At 45.7% G+C, this 15,249-nt stretch overlaps 1 protein-coding gene across 9 annotated transcripts in view; it reads left to right on the plus strand.

Moving 5' to 3' along the window:
- usp34 (ubiquitin specific peptidase 34) overlaps positions 1 to 15,249 on the plus strand; it is a 446,082-nt gene that overhangs the window by 413,559 nt on the left and 17,274 nt on the right. For all 9 annotated transcript variants that reach the window (XM_072507777.1, XM_072507780.1, XM_072507781.1 and 6 more), the window contains exons 75-76: positions 11,919 to 11,998; positions 12,781 to 12,921. In XM_072507777.1, the coding sequence (XP_072363878.1) occupies positions 11,919 to 11,998; positions 12,781 to 12,921 (221 nt within the window). The remainder of the gene's footprint in view (positions 1 to 11,918; positions 11,999 to 12,780; positions 12,922 to 15,249) is intronic.

Genomic DNA, 15,249 nt, shown 5'->3' on the forward strand with positions numbered 1-15,249 from the left:
GTTGTTGGAGGTCAGTCATCTCAGTTCTAGGACATAACTGCAGATGTTCCTCAGCGAAATGTCCCAACCTCCTTCAACTGCCTCCAATGACCTTCCTTCCATCATAAAGTCAGAGGTGGGGTTCTTTACTGATGATCACACAATGTTCAGTGCCATTCCCAACCACTCAGATACTGAAGCAGTCCATATCCAAATATGGCAAGACCTGGACAATATCCAGGCTTGGACTGACAAATGACAAGTAACAGTCCTGTCACACAAGTGCCAGAAATGATATCTCCAACAAGAGAGAATCTAACCATTGCCTGTTGACATTCAGTAGCATCACCATTGCTGAGACGTTGAATGAATACTTTTCTTCAGTGTTCACAAAGGAGAGGGGCCATGTTTTTGAGGATGAGAGTGTGATTCAGGCGGGTAGGCTGGAGGAAGTAGATGTTCTGAGGAAGGATGTATTAGCAATTTTGAAAAACCTGAGGGTCGACAAGTCCCCTGGCCAGATGGGATATACCCAAGGATTCTTTGGGAAGCAAGGGATGAGATTGCAGAGCCTTTGGCTTTGATATTTGGGTCCTCGCTGTCCACGGGGATAATGCCAGAGGACTGGAGAGTGGTGAATGTTGTTCTTCTGTTCAAGAAAGGGAATAGGAATGACCCTGGTAATTATAGGCCAGTTAGTCTTACTTCGGTGGTCAGGAAGATAATGGAAAAGGTCCTGAAGGATAGGATTTATGACCATTTGGAAAGATGCAGCTTAATCCGGGATAGTCAACACGGATTCGTGAAGGGTAGGTCATGCCTCACAAATTTGACTGAATTCTTTGAGGGGGTAACTAAGTGTGTAGATGAAGGTAGAGCAGTTGATGTCGTATACATGGATTTTAGTAAGGCGATTGATAAGGTTCCCCATGGTCGGCTCATGAAGAAAGTAAGGAGGTGTGGGATAGAGGGAAATTTGGCCAATTGGATAAGTAACTGGCTATCACATAGAAGACAGAGGGTGGTGATGGATGGAAAATTTTCAGACTGTAGATCAGTTACCAGCGGTGTACCACAGGGATCAGTGCTGGGTCCTCTGCTATTTGTGATTTTTATCAATGACTTGGAGGAGGGGGCTGAAGGGTGGGTCAGTAAATTTGCTGATGACACCAAGATTGGTGGAGTAGTGGATGAGGTGGAGGGCTGTTATAGGCTGCAAAGAGACATTAATAGGATGCAGAGCTGGGCCGAAAAATGGCAGATGGAGTTTAACCCTGATAAGTGTGAGGTGATTCATTTTGGTAGAAAAAATGTGAATGCGAATTACAGGGTCAACGGCAGGGTTCTGAGGAATGTGGAGGAACAGAGAGATCTTGGGGTTCATGTCCACAGATCTCTGAAGGTTGCCACTCAAGTGGATAGAGACGTGAAGAAGGCTTATAGTGCGTTAACGTTTATTAACGGGGCTTGAGTTTAAGAGCTGCGGGGTAATGCTGCAACTATACATGACCCTGGTGAGACCACATTTGGAGTATTGTGTGCAGTTCTGGTCACCTCATTATAGGAAGGTTGTGGGAGCATTGGAAAGGGTGCAAAGGAGATTTACCAGAATGCTGCCTGGTTTGCAGGATAGGTCTTATCAGGAAAGGTTGAGGGAGCTTGGGCTTTTCTCTTTGGAGCGGAGGAGGATGAGAGGCGACTTAATAGAGGTTTATAAGACAATGAGGGGGATAGATAGAATGGACATTCAGAGACTATTTCCTCGGGTGGATGTAGCTGTTACAAGGGGGCATAACTATAAGATTCAGGGTGGGAGATATAGGAGGGATGTCCGAGGTAGGTTCTTTACTCAGAGAGTGGTTAGGGTGTGGAATGGACTGCTTGCTGTGATAGTGGAGTCGGACACTTTAGGAACTTTCAAGCGGTTATTGGATAGGCACATGGAGCACACCAGAATGTCAGGGAGTGGGATAGCTTGATCTTGGTTTCGGACAATGCTCGGCACAACATCGAGGGCCGAAGGTCCTGTTCTGTGCTATTCTGTTCTATGTTCTATGAATCCCCCACTATCAACATCCAGAGGATTGCTAGTGACCAGAAACTGAACTGGACCAGCCAATACTGTGGCTACAAGAACAGACCAGAGGCTGGAAACTCTGTGGAAAGTATCTCGCCTACTAACTCCCCAAAGCATGTCCGCCATTTACAAGGTGCAAGTCAGGAGTTTGATGTAATACTCTCCATTTCCTGAATGAGCTCAGCTCCAATGACACTCGAGAAATTTGGCACCATCCAGGACAAAGCAGCCTGATTGATTAGCATTCCATTCACAAACATTCACTCCCTCCACAACCAACGCATTGTGGTTGTGTACCATCTACAAGATGCAGGAACTCACAAGGCTCCTTAAACAGCACCTTTCAAACCCAACGACCGCTACCATGTATAAGGCCAAGAGCTGCAGGCACTTGGGAACATCACCACCTTGACATTCCCCTTTAAGTCACACACAATCCTGACTTGGAAATACATTGCAGTTCTTCTACTGTCACTGGGTCAAAATCCTGGAACTCCTTCCCCTCCCGAACAGCTCTGTGAATGGGCTGCAATAGTTCAAAAAGACAGCTCACTACTACTGTCTCGAGTGCAATTAGGGATGGGCAATAAATGCTGGCCTATCCACATCCCATGAACGAATGATTTTAAAACATTCACCTGCTTGTCACATCCATAAAGAAAGGTAATAAATTTGTCAAACACTCTCTCCCTTTCACAAAACCATGTTTACTCTGCTTGATTGTTTAAGATTTTTGATATATCTTGCTACTGCTACCTTAAATAATGGATTCCAGCAATGACGGATGTTAGGCTAGCTAACCTATAGTTTCCTGCTTATTGTCACCCTCCTTTCTTGCATAGGGGTGTTACATTTGTAGTCTTGGGTTGTTTAGCTACATACTATACTGTTTTATTGTTTTAAGACACTCACCCTGAGGTGGGTTAAGACAACCTCATTCTTTGTTTGCAAAAAGATCTATTCAATTCAAGAATGTTTCTTGATGGTCTCAGGATATGTATAGTTAACACCTTTTCATCTGGGATCTGCCTTTTTGTCTCTGTTGAACACAGACACACTTTTTGAATGCACAGGGTATGTCATTGACCTTCCGACATCTTTGCAGAAGCACATTGTTCATTTTAAAAAGTAAAAGGTTCTTTTCCAAGACAACATTGAATATAGTTCGTATCTTAAGAGTTATAAACATTATATGCCATTACTGGGCTTAACACCATCTTTAACTTCCTTGGTTGGGCGCAGATACGTCATCCTTTTTGTAGGGTCAGTCTTTCTCAATGGAATATATCTATGCTGAGAGTCATGAAATATCTTCTTAAATGTCTGCCACTGCTTCTCTACAGATTTTAATCTATTTTGCCAGTCCACTTCAGCTAATTGCCTTTATTTATGTTTAAACTTCTAGCCCAAGCTTCTCGCACTCAAACTAAATCAATATTCATCAGGTTACTATCACCCTTTATTAAAGATCTTTCACGATGAAATTATTCATTAATCCTGTTGCTTTACACTTTATCAGGTCTAAAATAAACCGTTCCCTGGTTGGTTCCACACATACAGTTCTAAGGAATTGTCCCGAATATACTCCATGAACTCATTCTCAAGGATATTCTTGCCAGTTTGAGTTGTCCAGTCTGTTTGAAGATTTAAATCACCCATGGTTATTGGAGTATCTTTTTTCCATGCCCCCTTATTTCTTAATTTATGCTTTATCAATATAGTGTAAATACTGTTAGGGGGTCTGTAAATTGCTCCCACCGGTGACTTTTTTCCCTGGCTATTTGATCTTATATCTTGATCTTCCAAACCAAGCTCATTTCTCACTACTGTACTGATCTCATCTTTCATTAACAATGCTACCTCACCTTTTCCCTTTTTTTTCAAGCTCTGAAATTTCCTCCGTACACCTCTCTCCCTCTCTATGTTGCTTCTTCCTTTAAGATACCTCTTTAAAACCAACCTCTTTGATCAAGCTTTAGTCTTCTGATCTAATCGCCTTTCTGGTTCGCTGTCATACCTTGTTTTATAATGCTCTGGTAAGGTACCTTGGGTGTTTCATTACATTGAAGGTGTTATATAAATATAAGTTGTTCCTATCCTTTCAAAATTGCTTATTCCCTTCTATATTCAGTTCCCAGCCTTTCTCACCTTGCAACCATGTCTCTATAATGACTACCATGTCATATCTATTAATTTCTTTTCGTGCTAGCAGTTAATCTACCTTGTTATAAATTCTGTGTGCATTTATATGACACTCTTATTTTTTTTTCTTTTTACCTTCTTTCTCTATTCTGACCCTATTGCTTGGTGCACTCTTAGTTTTATATGATCTGTCCCTTCCTACCAAACTCTGATTATCATTGCACATATTATTAATCTTAATTTCCCCCTCACCTGAACTCTTCTCCAATCCCCCCTCCCTCATTATTTAGTTTAAAGCCTTGACCCCTTCTCTTCATCCCTAGTTATTCAATTCACCAGGTTATTGGTCTAGATGTGATTCAAGCAAAGACGCAACAAAACAGCTCCCTCTTTCTCCAGTTTTGGTGCGCGTGCACCATGAACATTTAAAAAATTCTTCCACAGGACATGGGCATTGCTGGCTGGGCCAACATTTATTGCCCATTCCTAATTGCCCTTGAGAAGGTGGTGTGAACCTCACCAGTCCATGTGGTGTAGGTACACACGCCGTAATGTTGGGGAGTTACAGAATTTTGACTCAGTAGCAGTGAAAAAACAGTGATGTACTTCCAAGTCATGATGGTGTGTGGCCTGGAGGGGAATGTCCAGATGGTGGTGTTCCCATCTGTCTACTGCCCTTGTCCTTCTAGGTGGGAGAGATTGCGGGATTGAAATGTACTGTCAAAGGAACCTTGTTGAGTTCCTGTAGTGCATGTTGTAAATGGTACACACTGCTACCACTGTACATTGGTGGTGGAGGAATTGAAAATTTGAAAGTGGTGGTTGGGGTGCCAATCAAGCAGGCTGCTTTGTCCTGGGTGGTGTTAAGCTTCATGAGTGTTGTTGATGCTGCACTCATTCAGGCAAGTGGAGAGTATTCCATCACACCCCTGACTTGTGCCTTGTGATGGTGGGCAGGCCTTTGGGAGTCAGGAGTTGAGTCTCTCACTGCAGAATTCCCAGCCTCTGCCCTGGTAGCTGTCATGATATCCAAATTAACTTAACATATGGTGCAATCACACAGACTGATGGACAGGTAGACGGACCAATCAACACACACGCAACATCACAGCCAATCTCCAGTGAGAGCACACGCACTATCAAACAGGGAACACCACAGTTCCTGCTCATTCCACGAGGAGATAGCTCAGAGCTCACAGCGTGCCACTCAGACATGCACCATGTGCTGAGTGCCTCTCTAAGATAGTGCTAGGGCTGGGTCCACAGGTTAACTGGTGAAGTACGAACCACAGCCAGAAGTTAACAGTTGTTATTGTACAGAATAATAAAACAGAGTTGTACCATCTACAACCGTGTTGGTTTGTTTGTATATCGGAACACCCAACACGACATGATACCAGGATTGGAAACTCGCCAGCAACTGTGAGACCTACCTGCACCTCTTCAGAGATCCGCCATCCTGCGCCATGGACATCATCAGCCCGCCGCAGCCGCTCCAAATCGCTGGAAATCTCGGCGTCAACTGGAAGCTGTTTAAACAACACTTCCAGCTCTTCTTAGAAGCCACAGACCGGGAGAATGCATCGGACACCAGGAAGATCGCCCTCCTCCTCTCCACGGCGGGGCAACACGCCATCCACATCTACAACTCCCTGGCATTCTCGGAAGGCGAGGACAAGACGAAGTACAAGACGGTCCTCCTAAAATTTGAGCAACAATTCAGCGTCAAAGTGAATGAGAGCTTCGAGAGGTACCTCTTCCAGCAGCGCCTTCAGGGTAAGGATAAGCCTTTTCAATCTTATTTGACACACCTCCGTATTCTCGCGTTGTCCTGCGGCAATGAGGCCACCTCCGATTCCATGATTCGGGACCAGATAGTTTTTGGGGTCACCTCGAACACCGTACGCCAGCAGCTCCTCAAAATAAAGCGCCTCACCCTAGCCACCGCCATAGAGACCTACGTCCTCCACGAAAACGCGACCAGCCGGTACTCCCAATTCCAGGCGGCCGAATCGGCACAGCAGGGGTCCTACGAGGCCGAATGGGTCCAGTTGATCGAGATCCTCCTGGCCCGGGCGAGGGCGGCCATTTCACGCGCTTTCCGAGGCCTCCCGCGCTTGTACGTGCCAAAAAGAGGGGGCATCGACGCAGAGGGACGAGACGCGCAGGCGCGCTCTATGCAGGACCGAACCGCGCATGCGCGGTGGCGCAACGAACGCCATGACAGCACAACGTGCAGCAACTGTGGATCCGCACACTTAAAGCGGCAATGTCCAGCCAAAACCCGACAATGCCTCCGCTGTGGCAAGATGGGCCACTACGCTGCCTGCTGTCGAGCAGTTCAACCTGCCAACGCTCCGCAATTCCGCCAGCCTCGCAGGGACGTGCTGGCCATTCAGCCTCCATACACCGAGTCATACCTTGACGACCGGGAACCCTTCCGCGTTGCGGTAATAGACAGAAATCGGATGTCCCCAAGTAGGACCCACCAGCCGATGCCAGTCCGGGTGGTGAATGGTGTGCCACCCTAACGGTCAACCGATCACCAATCACATTCTGCTTAGACACTGGTGCCTCCGCCAATCTCACTGCATGGTCAGCCTTCTACAAGGTCAAACCACCGATTCGGCCATCCCACTGTCAGTTGGTCGATTACAACGGTAATGTTATCCCGGCCATGGGGTCTTGCCAGCTCCAGGTTGCACACAATTCATACACAGCCACATTGTCTTTTGAGATAGTTGGATCCTCGAAGGACTCTCTGCTAGGCGCACAGGCGTGCAAGATCCTCCACCTCGTTCAGCGGGTACACACTTTGTCTCCAGAAGGCACGTCCGATTTCCCGGATGCAGACTTTAGGGCACAGCTCCACTCGCTCCTCACCCACAACCAGGAGGTTTTCGAGGGCATGGGCACACTGCCCTACACTTACAGAATACGGCTCAAACCGGACGCCACCCCGGTCATTCATGCACCTCGTAGAGTCCCAGCACCACTCGAGGACCACCTCAAGCAGCAGCTGCAGGACCAAGGAGTGCTTTCCTGGGTCACGGAGCCTACGCCATGGGTCATCTCCATGGTGTGCGTAAAAAAGCCCTCTGGCGAGCTCCGGATCTGCATCGACCCAAAAGACCTGAACAATAACATCATGAGGGAACACTACCCCATACCCAAACGGGAAGAAATCACGAGCGAAATGGCCCGGATTAAAATTTTTACCAAGCTTGATGCCTCAAAGAGTTTTTGGCAGATTCAGCTGGATCAGTCTTGCAGGAAGCTGTGCATGTTCAACATTCCCTTTGGCAGATACTGCTACAATAGGATGCCGTTTGGCATCATCTCGGCACCCGAGGTGTTTCATCGAATCATGGAACAGATGATGGAGGGCATCGAAGGGGTGCGCGTCTATGTTGACGACGTCATCATCTGGTCCACCACACCACAGGAGCACATCAGTCGTCTCCAGTGCGTCTTTGCTCGGATACGAGAGCACGGCCTGCGCCTCAACCGAGCCAAGTGTTCTTTTGGCCAAACTGAGCTAAAGTTTCTGGGGGACCACATATCCCGGTCAGGGGTGCGTCCGGATGCCGACAAAGTGGCAGCTATTGCAGCCATGCCGCAGCCGGCAGTCAAAAAGGCAGTGCTACGCTTTCTCGGGATGGTCAACTTCCTGGGGTAGTTTATTCCCAACCTTGCCTCGCACACAACGGCTCTTCGCCACCTGGTAAAGAAGACTACGGAGTTCCAGTGGCTGCCCGCACACCAGAAGGAATGGGAGGAGCTCAAGATCAAGCTCACCACCGCCCCGGTATTGGCGTTCTTCGACACTACTCGAGACACAAAGATCTCTACTGATGCCAGCCAGTCCAGCATTGGGGCGGTACTCCTGCAACGGGACAACACTGCAACATGGGCCCCGGTCGCCTATGCCTCGCGGGCAATGACCCCCACAGAACAGCGCTGTGCGCAGATTGAGAAGGAGTGCCTGGGTTTGTTAACCGGCATTGATAAATTCCACGACTATGTGTATGGTCTTCCGCAGTTCTCCGTGGAGACCGACCATTGCCCCCTGGTCGGCATCATACAAAAGGACCTCAATGAGATGACCCCTCGCCTCCAGCGCATTCTGCTCAAGCTCCGGAGGTACGACTTCCAACTTGTCTACACCCCGGGAAAGGACCTCATCATCGCGGATGCCCTGTCCACAGCAGTGAGTACACCGCCCGAATCGGGGGGGGGTTCGTCTGTCAGGTCGACGCACATGTAGCCTTCACATCGGCCAATCTGCCAGCTACTGATGCAAGTCTGGCCCACATTCGCCGTGAGACTGCGGCTGACCCCCTTCTACAACGTGTGATGCGCCACATGACGGAAGGGTGGCTCAAGGGGCAGTGCCCACAATTCTAAAATGTCCGGGACGACTTGGCCGTCATTGGTGTCCTCCTTAAGTTGGACCGGATTGTGATCCCACACAGCATGCACTGGCTTGTCCTCGAACAATTACACGAAAGCCATCTCGGGGTTGAAAAGTGCAGGCGGAGGGGCCGAGAAGCGGTGTACTGGCCGGGCATCAGCGACGACATCGCCAACATGGTGCTCAACTGCCCACCTGCCAAAGGTTTCAGCCGGCGCAACCCCCTGAGACACTTCAGCCCCATGAGTTGGTAACGTCCCCCTGGGCAAAGGTGGGTGTGGACCTTTTTCATGCTCTCGGCAGGGACTACGTCATCATAATTGACTATTTTTTCCAATTATCCGGAGGTCATACGCCTGCACGACTTGACATCATCAGCTGTAATCAGAGCATGTAAAGAGACCTTCACTCGCCATGGCATTCCGCTTACCGTCATGTCGGACAATGGGCCCTGTTTTGCGAGCCAAGAATGGTCTTTTGCCGCTTCATATGGCTTCACACACGTGACATCCAGCCCTTTGCATCCCCAGTCGAATGGCAAGGCGGAAAAGGGCGTCCATATCATGAAGCGGCTCCTCTGCAAGGCTGCTGATGCCGGATTTGCTTCTCTTTAGCCCTGCTGGCCTATCGCACAGCCCCACTGTCCACAGGCCTCTCACCGGCCCAGCTGTTGATGGGTAGCACCCACAGGACCACTGTGCCGTTCATTCATGTTCCTAAACCCGACCATGCTCCAGTACTGCAAAGGATGCGACAGCAGCGTGCTCAGCAGAAGGTGACACATGACACTCGGGCAACTGATCTTCCTGCCCTGCGCCTGGAAACAACGTCTGCATACACCTACCAGAGGGTGGCGGGTTGGGAACTGCCGAAGTTCTCCGCCGTGTGGCTCCCTGCTCGTTCCTGGTTCGCATGCCTGATGGCTCCATGCGTCGGCGTAATCGGCAGGCCCTTGGGCTGCTTCTGCGCTCGCTAAGTGATCATGCACCGGTGCCACCCCCTCCTGTTGTCCCTGATGCCGACTTCGTGGAGCTTCCTGCCACTATGCCAATTTTCCTCTATCGCCCGTGGCCAGGCCCATTCCTCAGCCGGTGGATCCTGACCCACCCTTGAGGCGGTCAACCCAAATTCGTCGCCCACCTACTAGGCTGGACTTATGAGCCTGTTTGCACATTGTTGCACAACAATTCAGTGAGTCCAATGTTAACGTGTTTCTTTTTTTGTCGTTCCAGGAGTTCTCTTTCGATATTCGATGATTGCACTTGTTTTGTTTGTGGTACAACCTTGTTGCTATGTTGCACCTGACACCTTCCTATGTATATAGTTTAGCCTCATGTACATGTTGTAAATATTGCACACACACACTCAGCCGCACTCAGTACACACCAATATTTATTACCATGTAGGCACATATCCTTGTGAAAAAGGGGGATGTCATGATATCCATATTAACATATCATGGTGCAATCTCACACACACAATGATGAGCAGGTAGACGGACCAATCAACACACACGCAACATCACAGCCAATCACCAGTGAGAGCACACGCACTATAAAACAGGGAACACCACAGTTCCTGCTCATTCCACGAGGAGATAGCTCAGAGCTCACAGCGTGCCACTCAGACATGCACCATGTGCTGAGTGCCTCTCTAAGATAGTGCTAGGGCTGGGTCCACAGGTTAAATGGTGAAGTTCGAACCACAGCCAGAAGTTAACAGTTGTTATTGTACAGAATAATAAACAGAGTTGTACCATCTACAACCGTGTTGGTTTGTTTGTATATTGGAACACCCAACACGACAGTAGCCACAGTATTTATATGGCTGGTCCACTTCAGGTTTCTGGTTAATGGTACCCCCCAGAATGTTAATGGGGAAAGCAGCGATGATAATGTCATGGGGAGATGGTTGGATTCTCTCTTTTTAAGATGGTCATTGCCTGGTACCCGTGTGACATGAATGTTACTTGCCCCTTATCAGCCCAAGTCTGAATGTTGTCCGGTCTTTCTGCATTTGGACATGGACTGCTTCAGTATCTGAGGAGTCACAAATGGTACTGAACATATGTGCAATCGTCAGCGAACATCCCCACTTCTGACCTTGTGTTGGAGGGAAGGTCATTAATGTAAAGTTGAAGATTGTTGGGCCTAAGGCACGACCTTCTTCAAAATCTAAACCAATTTCTTCCACACCAAGGTTTGATCCATGCGTGTTCTTATTTGCTCTGTCAATCTACTGGTGGCGCAAGTGATAATCCAAAGATTATTATCTTTGTGGATCTACTTTTTAATTTAAGTCCAAGCCACTCATATCCCTTTTTCAGAACCCTTTCCTTTGCCCTGTCTATGTCATCGGTAACTACGTAGACCGCAACAACTGGACCCTGCCCGTCATTCCAAAGTCCCTTTCCAACTCTGTGGATATGTCCTTAACCTTGGCATTGATCAGGCACGTCAGCCTTTTGAAAGAGCAGCATCGGGCATTGAAGGGAAGCTACTGACTGCAGCAGGAGGGAGGGAGATGCTGTGATCAACAGGAAGACAGCCTGAGCGTTAGTGGGTGGATGAGGTTGCCTCTGTTCTTCCTGACATGCTGTTAAAGGCACTTTGCTAGTTTTTCTTTTTGTAATTTTCTTCCATGCATCAAGGAGCGTTCCTGTTGAGGCCTGGGAGACTTAGTACAACCAAAAACAGCATACCAATTGAGAATGGGTTGTGGAAATCCTATTTGGAAATGTTTTTGGAAATTGTAATTCTAATATAGGCATCAGACCAACAAACTAGATAATGTCCTGCTGCACATGCTTTGGGGAATGGTTAAAAAGTGGTTGCTGAGTTTTTTTTGCTAAGGAGACACTGTTGGGAGATGATAATTGTGCCTTTGCTCCTGGGAGTCCCTCTGCGAAGTAAAATGAAGTGACTCCTGGGAATGCCAGTGGATGAAAATGTAATATGATCAGTATGTATCAAAAGTAGATAAAGGGGTAAACAAATATAAATCCCTAACCAATGAGGAGGAAGACACTGCAGATAGATTTGACTCGTACATTTTTATTATAACGGTATTAAGTCTTGAGTTCTCCTGTGCAACTGTAAAATAACATATACTTCTGTCATATGATAATCTGCAATTACAAATCTTAATGTTTGTCTTCAGTTAGTATAATTTTAATTAAGCTGAATTGCTCACAATTTTGTTGAAATTAAAACAACAATGTAATGGGCTGTAATTCATCCTTAATTTCATTCACGGGTTGTCTCTTTGTTCCTGCAGTAACTGCAATTTACATTTGTCAATATACAGGTGTTCTGATAGCATATGAAGGCTTGCCTCTTCATCTGGCATTATTCCCAAAACTGTGGACAGAAATTTACCAGTCTCAGGTATTTTAAGTTTCTGTTATTGTAATAACTTTTTCAATTGTTGGTGTGTTTTCCTTTAATTTTGAGAATAAAATAACTTATGAAATTTAGTTGGTATATTTCACTCATTCAAAAAGAAAATGATTGCAAAAATAAATTGTTACTTAGAATTTTGTGTATCTTTGATGATGTTGGTAATTTGCCGGCATCCCTGCCACCTCATTCCATTTTCTAAAATTCCAGTTAGGTCACCCCAGCTGACTGGTTACCAGATTGGAGTCCCATTCTATAACAGTAACTAACTATAATTGGGGTTGTGAGGTTATGTGATATTTGATAATGAAGAAGGCCTTGTAGTTACTTGGTAAGGTTAAGAAAGAGCGTAAAATTGAATAAACAGGATTCCTCCACTCCCTCCAGGAACCCAGCTGCCCAAACCCAGTCAGAATTTCACGCTTGGTCGGGCAAGACCTCGGGTTTGAAACCTGTGCATTCACCTATTAAGGTCCTTAAGTGGCCACTTAATGGCCTTGCTCCGCCCAGCCTCAATCTTTTCCCCGGGTGGCAGGATCTTCTCCACGGAAGAGCTGCATTAATCATCTTTGGCTGGTTGGAGAGCAACAGGCAGGGGCCTGAAAGTCGGTCATTCTCCAGCCCTCATGGCTGGGAATGATGCTTGGCTTGAAGTAATGAGAGTGAGGAAGGGAGATAAGGAAAGGAGATGGTACACTTAACTGTGCACAAATAAACTTCATTGAAGTTGTTTTGCTGAACTATTCTCATTCGTGTCATTTGTTTTTCAGTCATCCATGGCAAAGAATTGTGTTAAGCTGCTGTGTGATGAACCAGTATTTGCTGAATATATTAAATGCATTCTAATGGACGAGAGGATCTGTCTGAATAGCAATGCAGTTTATACCTTTCTTGCTTGCTACCTTCCTAAGGTATAATGTAGCTTTTGTCCCTGTACCATAACGTGTATTCATTAATGAAATGTTATCTGGTGCCTGATTCAATACAACTATGAGATTTCATTGCTGTACAGAATTAAGGGCGTTTTCTTCTGTGGTTGCAGTGAGTGCATTGGTACTGAACTCCAATTTTTAAAAATGGTGATAGCTTCCTAGATATTTTGGTGAGTTTCTCCATTGGGTAACTGAGCCATCGAGACTAAGTGGTGTTGTAGGTTTGATGTTTGGTGCTAAATTAGCCAATCTCATGGGGTGGTAACCTGAATGGTAACACGTGACTTCAGCAAACTTAGATTGGGGAGGAAGAAATTCCCATGAATAATAGGTGCAAACTGGAAGTGTATGTGGCTGCCAAAAGAGCAGCTAATTGGACTGTGAGTTTCCCTCTCATACAATCAAATGATCAAAGCTGACACATGGAGTCAAACAGTTGGGTGAGGTACGAAAATTAATCTGTACAACTGAAAAGGAACAGCGAAGAAAGAAAAGGAATTGGCAAGGAAGAATCGATATTGATTCAAATAGCCCAAGATTCACAATTTCTTGTGACTTCAGGAAATACTTACTTAACCTAACTTCCCTGTTAATTATTTTCAAGCCACTCCAAGAAAAACAAATTTTCTTCTGCGGGATTCTCCGTCAGCGGGATTCTCCGCTTCGCTGGCAGCGCATCCATGTCCGGGGTTTCCCAATAGTGTGGGTGTGGCCACAATGGAAACGCCATTGACCGGCTGCGGGAACGGAGGATCCCACTGCCGGCGTGGGCACACCACGCCAGAAAACAGGGCTGGAGGGACGGAGAATCCCGCCCCTTAAATTTTTGGCTAATTCTATTGATTAAACTCAACATTATTATTGCAGAAAAGTTTAAATGCTGTATGTTAGAAACGTGATTTCTAATGTACGGCACTTGTAATCCCATGTGATATAATGATTGGCAGCCATTTTACTTTGCTGGTTTTGAAGTTGAATACATAATTTTTCTGAGGATTTTCCAGACTATTTTATTTCACATTCTATTTTGTATCATTTAATCATGATCTTCAATGTGCTAAATTTTAAATGAATGTCATGAAATATTGCATCCATATTAACTACATGGTCCATAGTTTGCCTTTCTTGGATCTCTTTTTCTTTCTGGTGCCTGATACTCATTTTTATTTTGTTTATGCATCTTCACTAGACCTGCTGTTTCTGATTGCCATGTTCCAATTTTTATGCTAGTTTTTTTTTCATTTGGTTACCTTTCTAAACTTTTGCTTTTTACTTTTTTCTGTGTATTCCAATTAAATGCATCTACTGTATATCAACAATATTAGCTTGTGGTGCTATTTTCTGAGTAGGTCTGTTGCAGAGGGCTCTCATAGTCCTCATTTAAAACCAAATTAATATGACCAATGCCTGGTAAATGAATTGCAGCTCTCCTTGCACATATTGCTAGACTTCAGCACTCTAAAGTAGTAGGATACACATCTTGGGTTGGAAGGGGCAAAACCAATCCTCTTGCTGATTACCATTGTTCAAAAATTGATCGCTTGAATATATCCCTCCTTTTTGCTAAAAGAGGAAGCACGGAAGCAGGCTTTAAAATAGAAGACTAATGAGTAAAATTGAAGGAGTAATAACTTATAATCCATCATGTACAGAAACAGCAAACGCGTTATAGGAACATAGGACATAGCAGTAGGAGTAGGCCATTTAGTCCTTCGAACCACCTCCACCATTCAATAAGATCATGTCTGATCTGGTTGTGGTCTCAACTTCACTTTTCTGTCTGCACCCCACAACTCTTTGTCTATCAGAAAACGACCTCTCTCAGCCTTGAATAAATTTGGTAAAATTATGGAGCCTGACCCAAAACAGGATTGTTTGACAACATTGCCATCAGGCAACCGATACTATTAAGGGAATAGGATTAATTATGCAGTCTTGTTGTAGAAATTCTTTGCAGAGGAGGGTGAGGGAAGGACTCCAAAAGAAAATGAGCAACCTAATGGCTATGAATATTATATAGGAAACGGGGGCTTAAAAAATTATGTTTTTAACCAAGCAATTTATACTCTGAAATGTTATGTAAGGGAGATGAAAGCAGATTCAACCATAGCTTTCTAAAGAGAATTGGATGTATACTTGAATATGAGATATTTGCAGAGCTATGGAGAACGAGCAGGAAAGTGCAACTAATTGAATAGTTCTTTCAAGGGGACAGCACAGATGTTATGGGCCGGTGTTGTATGATTCTATAACACTGTGAAGTTACAAAAATGCTTCGGAAAAGGCATTCATACTAATAACTGCCAG

This window comes from Scyliorhinus torazame, chromosome 1 (assembly GCF_047496885.1).
Source record: "Scyliorhinus torazame isolate Kashiwa2021f chromosome 1, sScyTor2.1, whole genome shotgun sequence".
NCBI classification, from domain to species: Eukaryota; Metazoa; Chordata; class Chondrichthyes; order Carcharhiniformes; family Scyliorhinidae; genus Scyliorhinus; species Scyliorhinus torazame.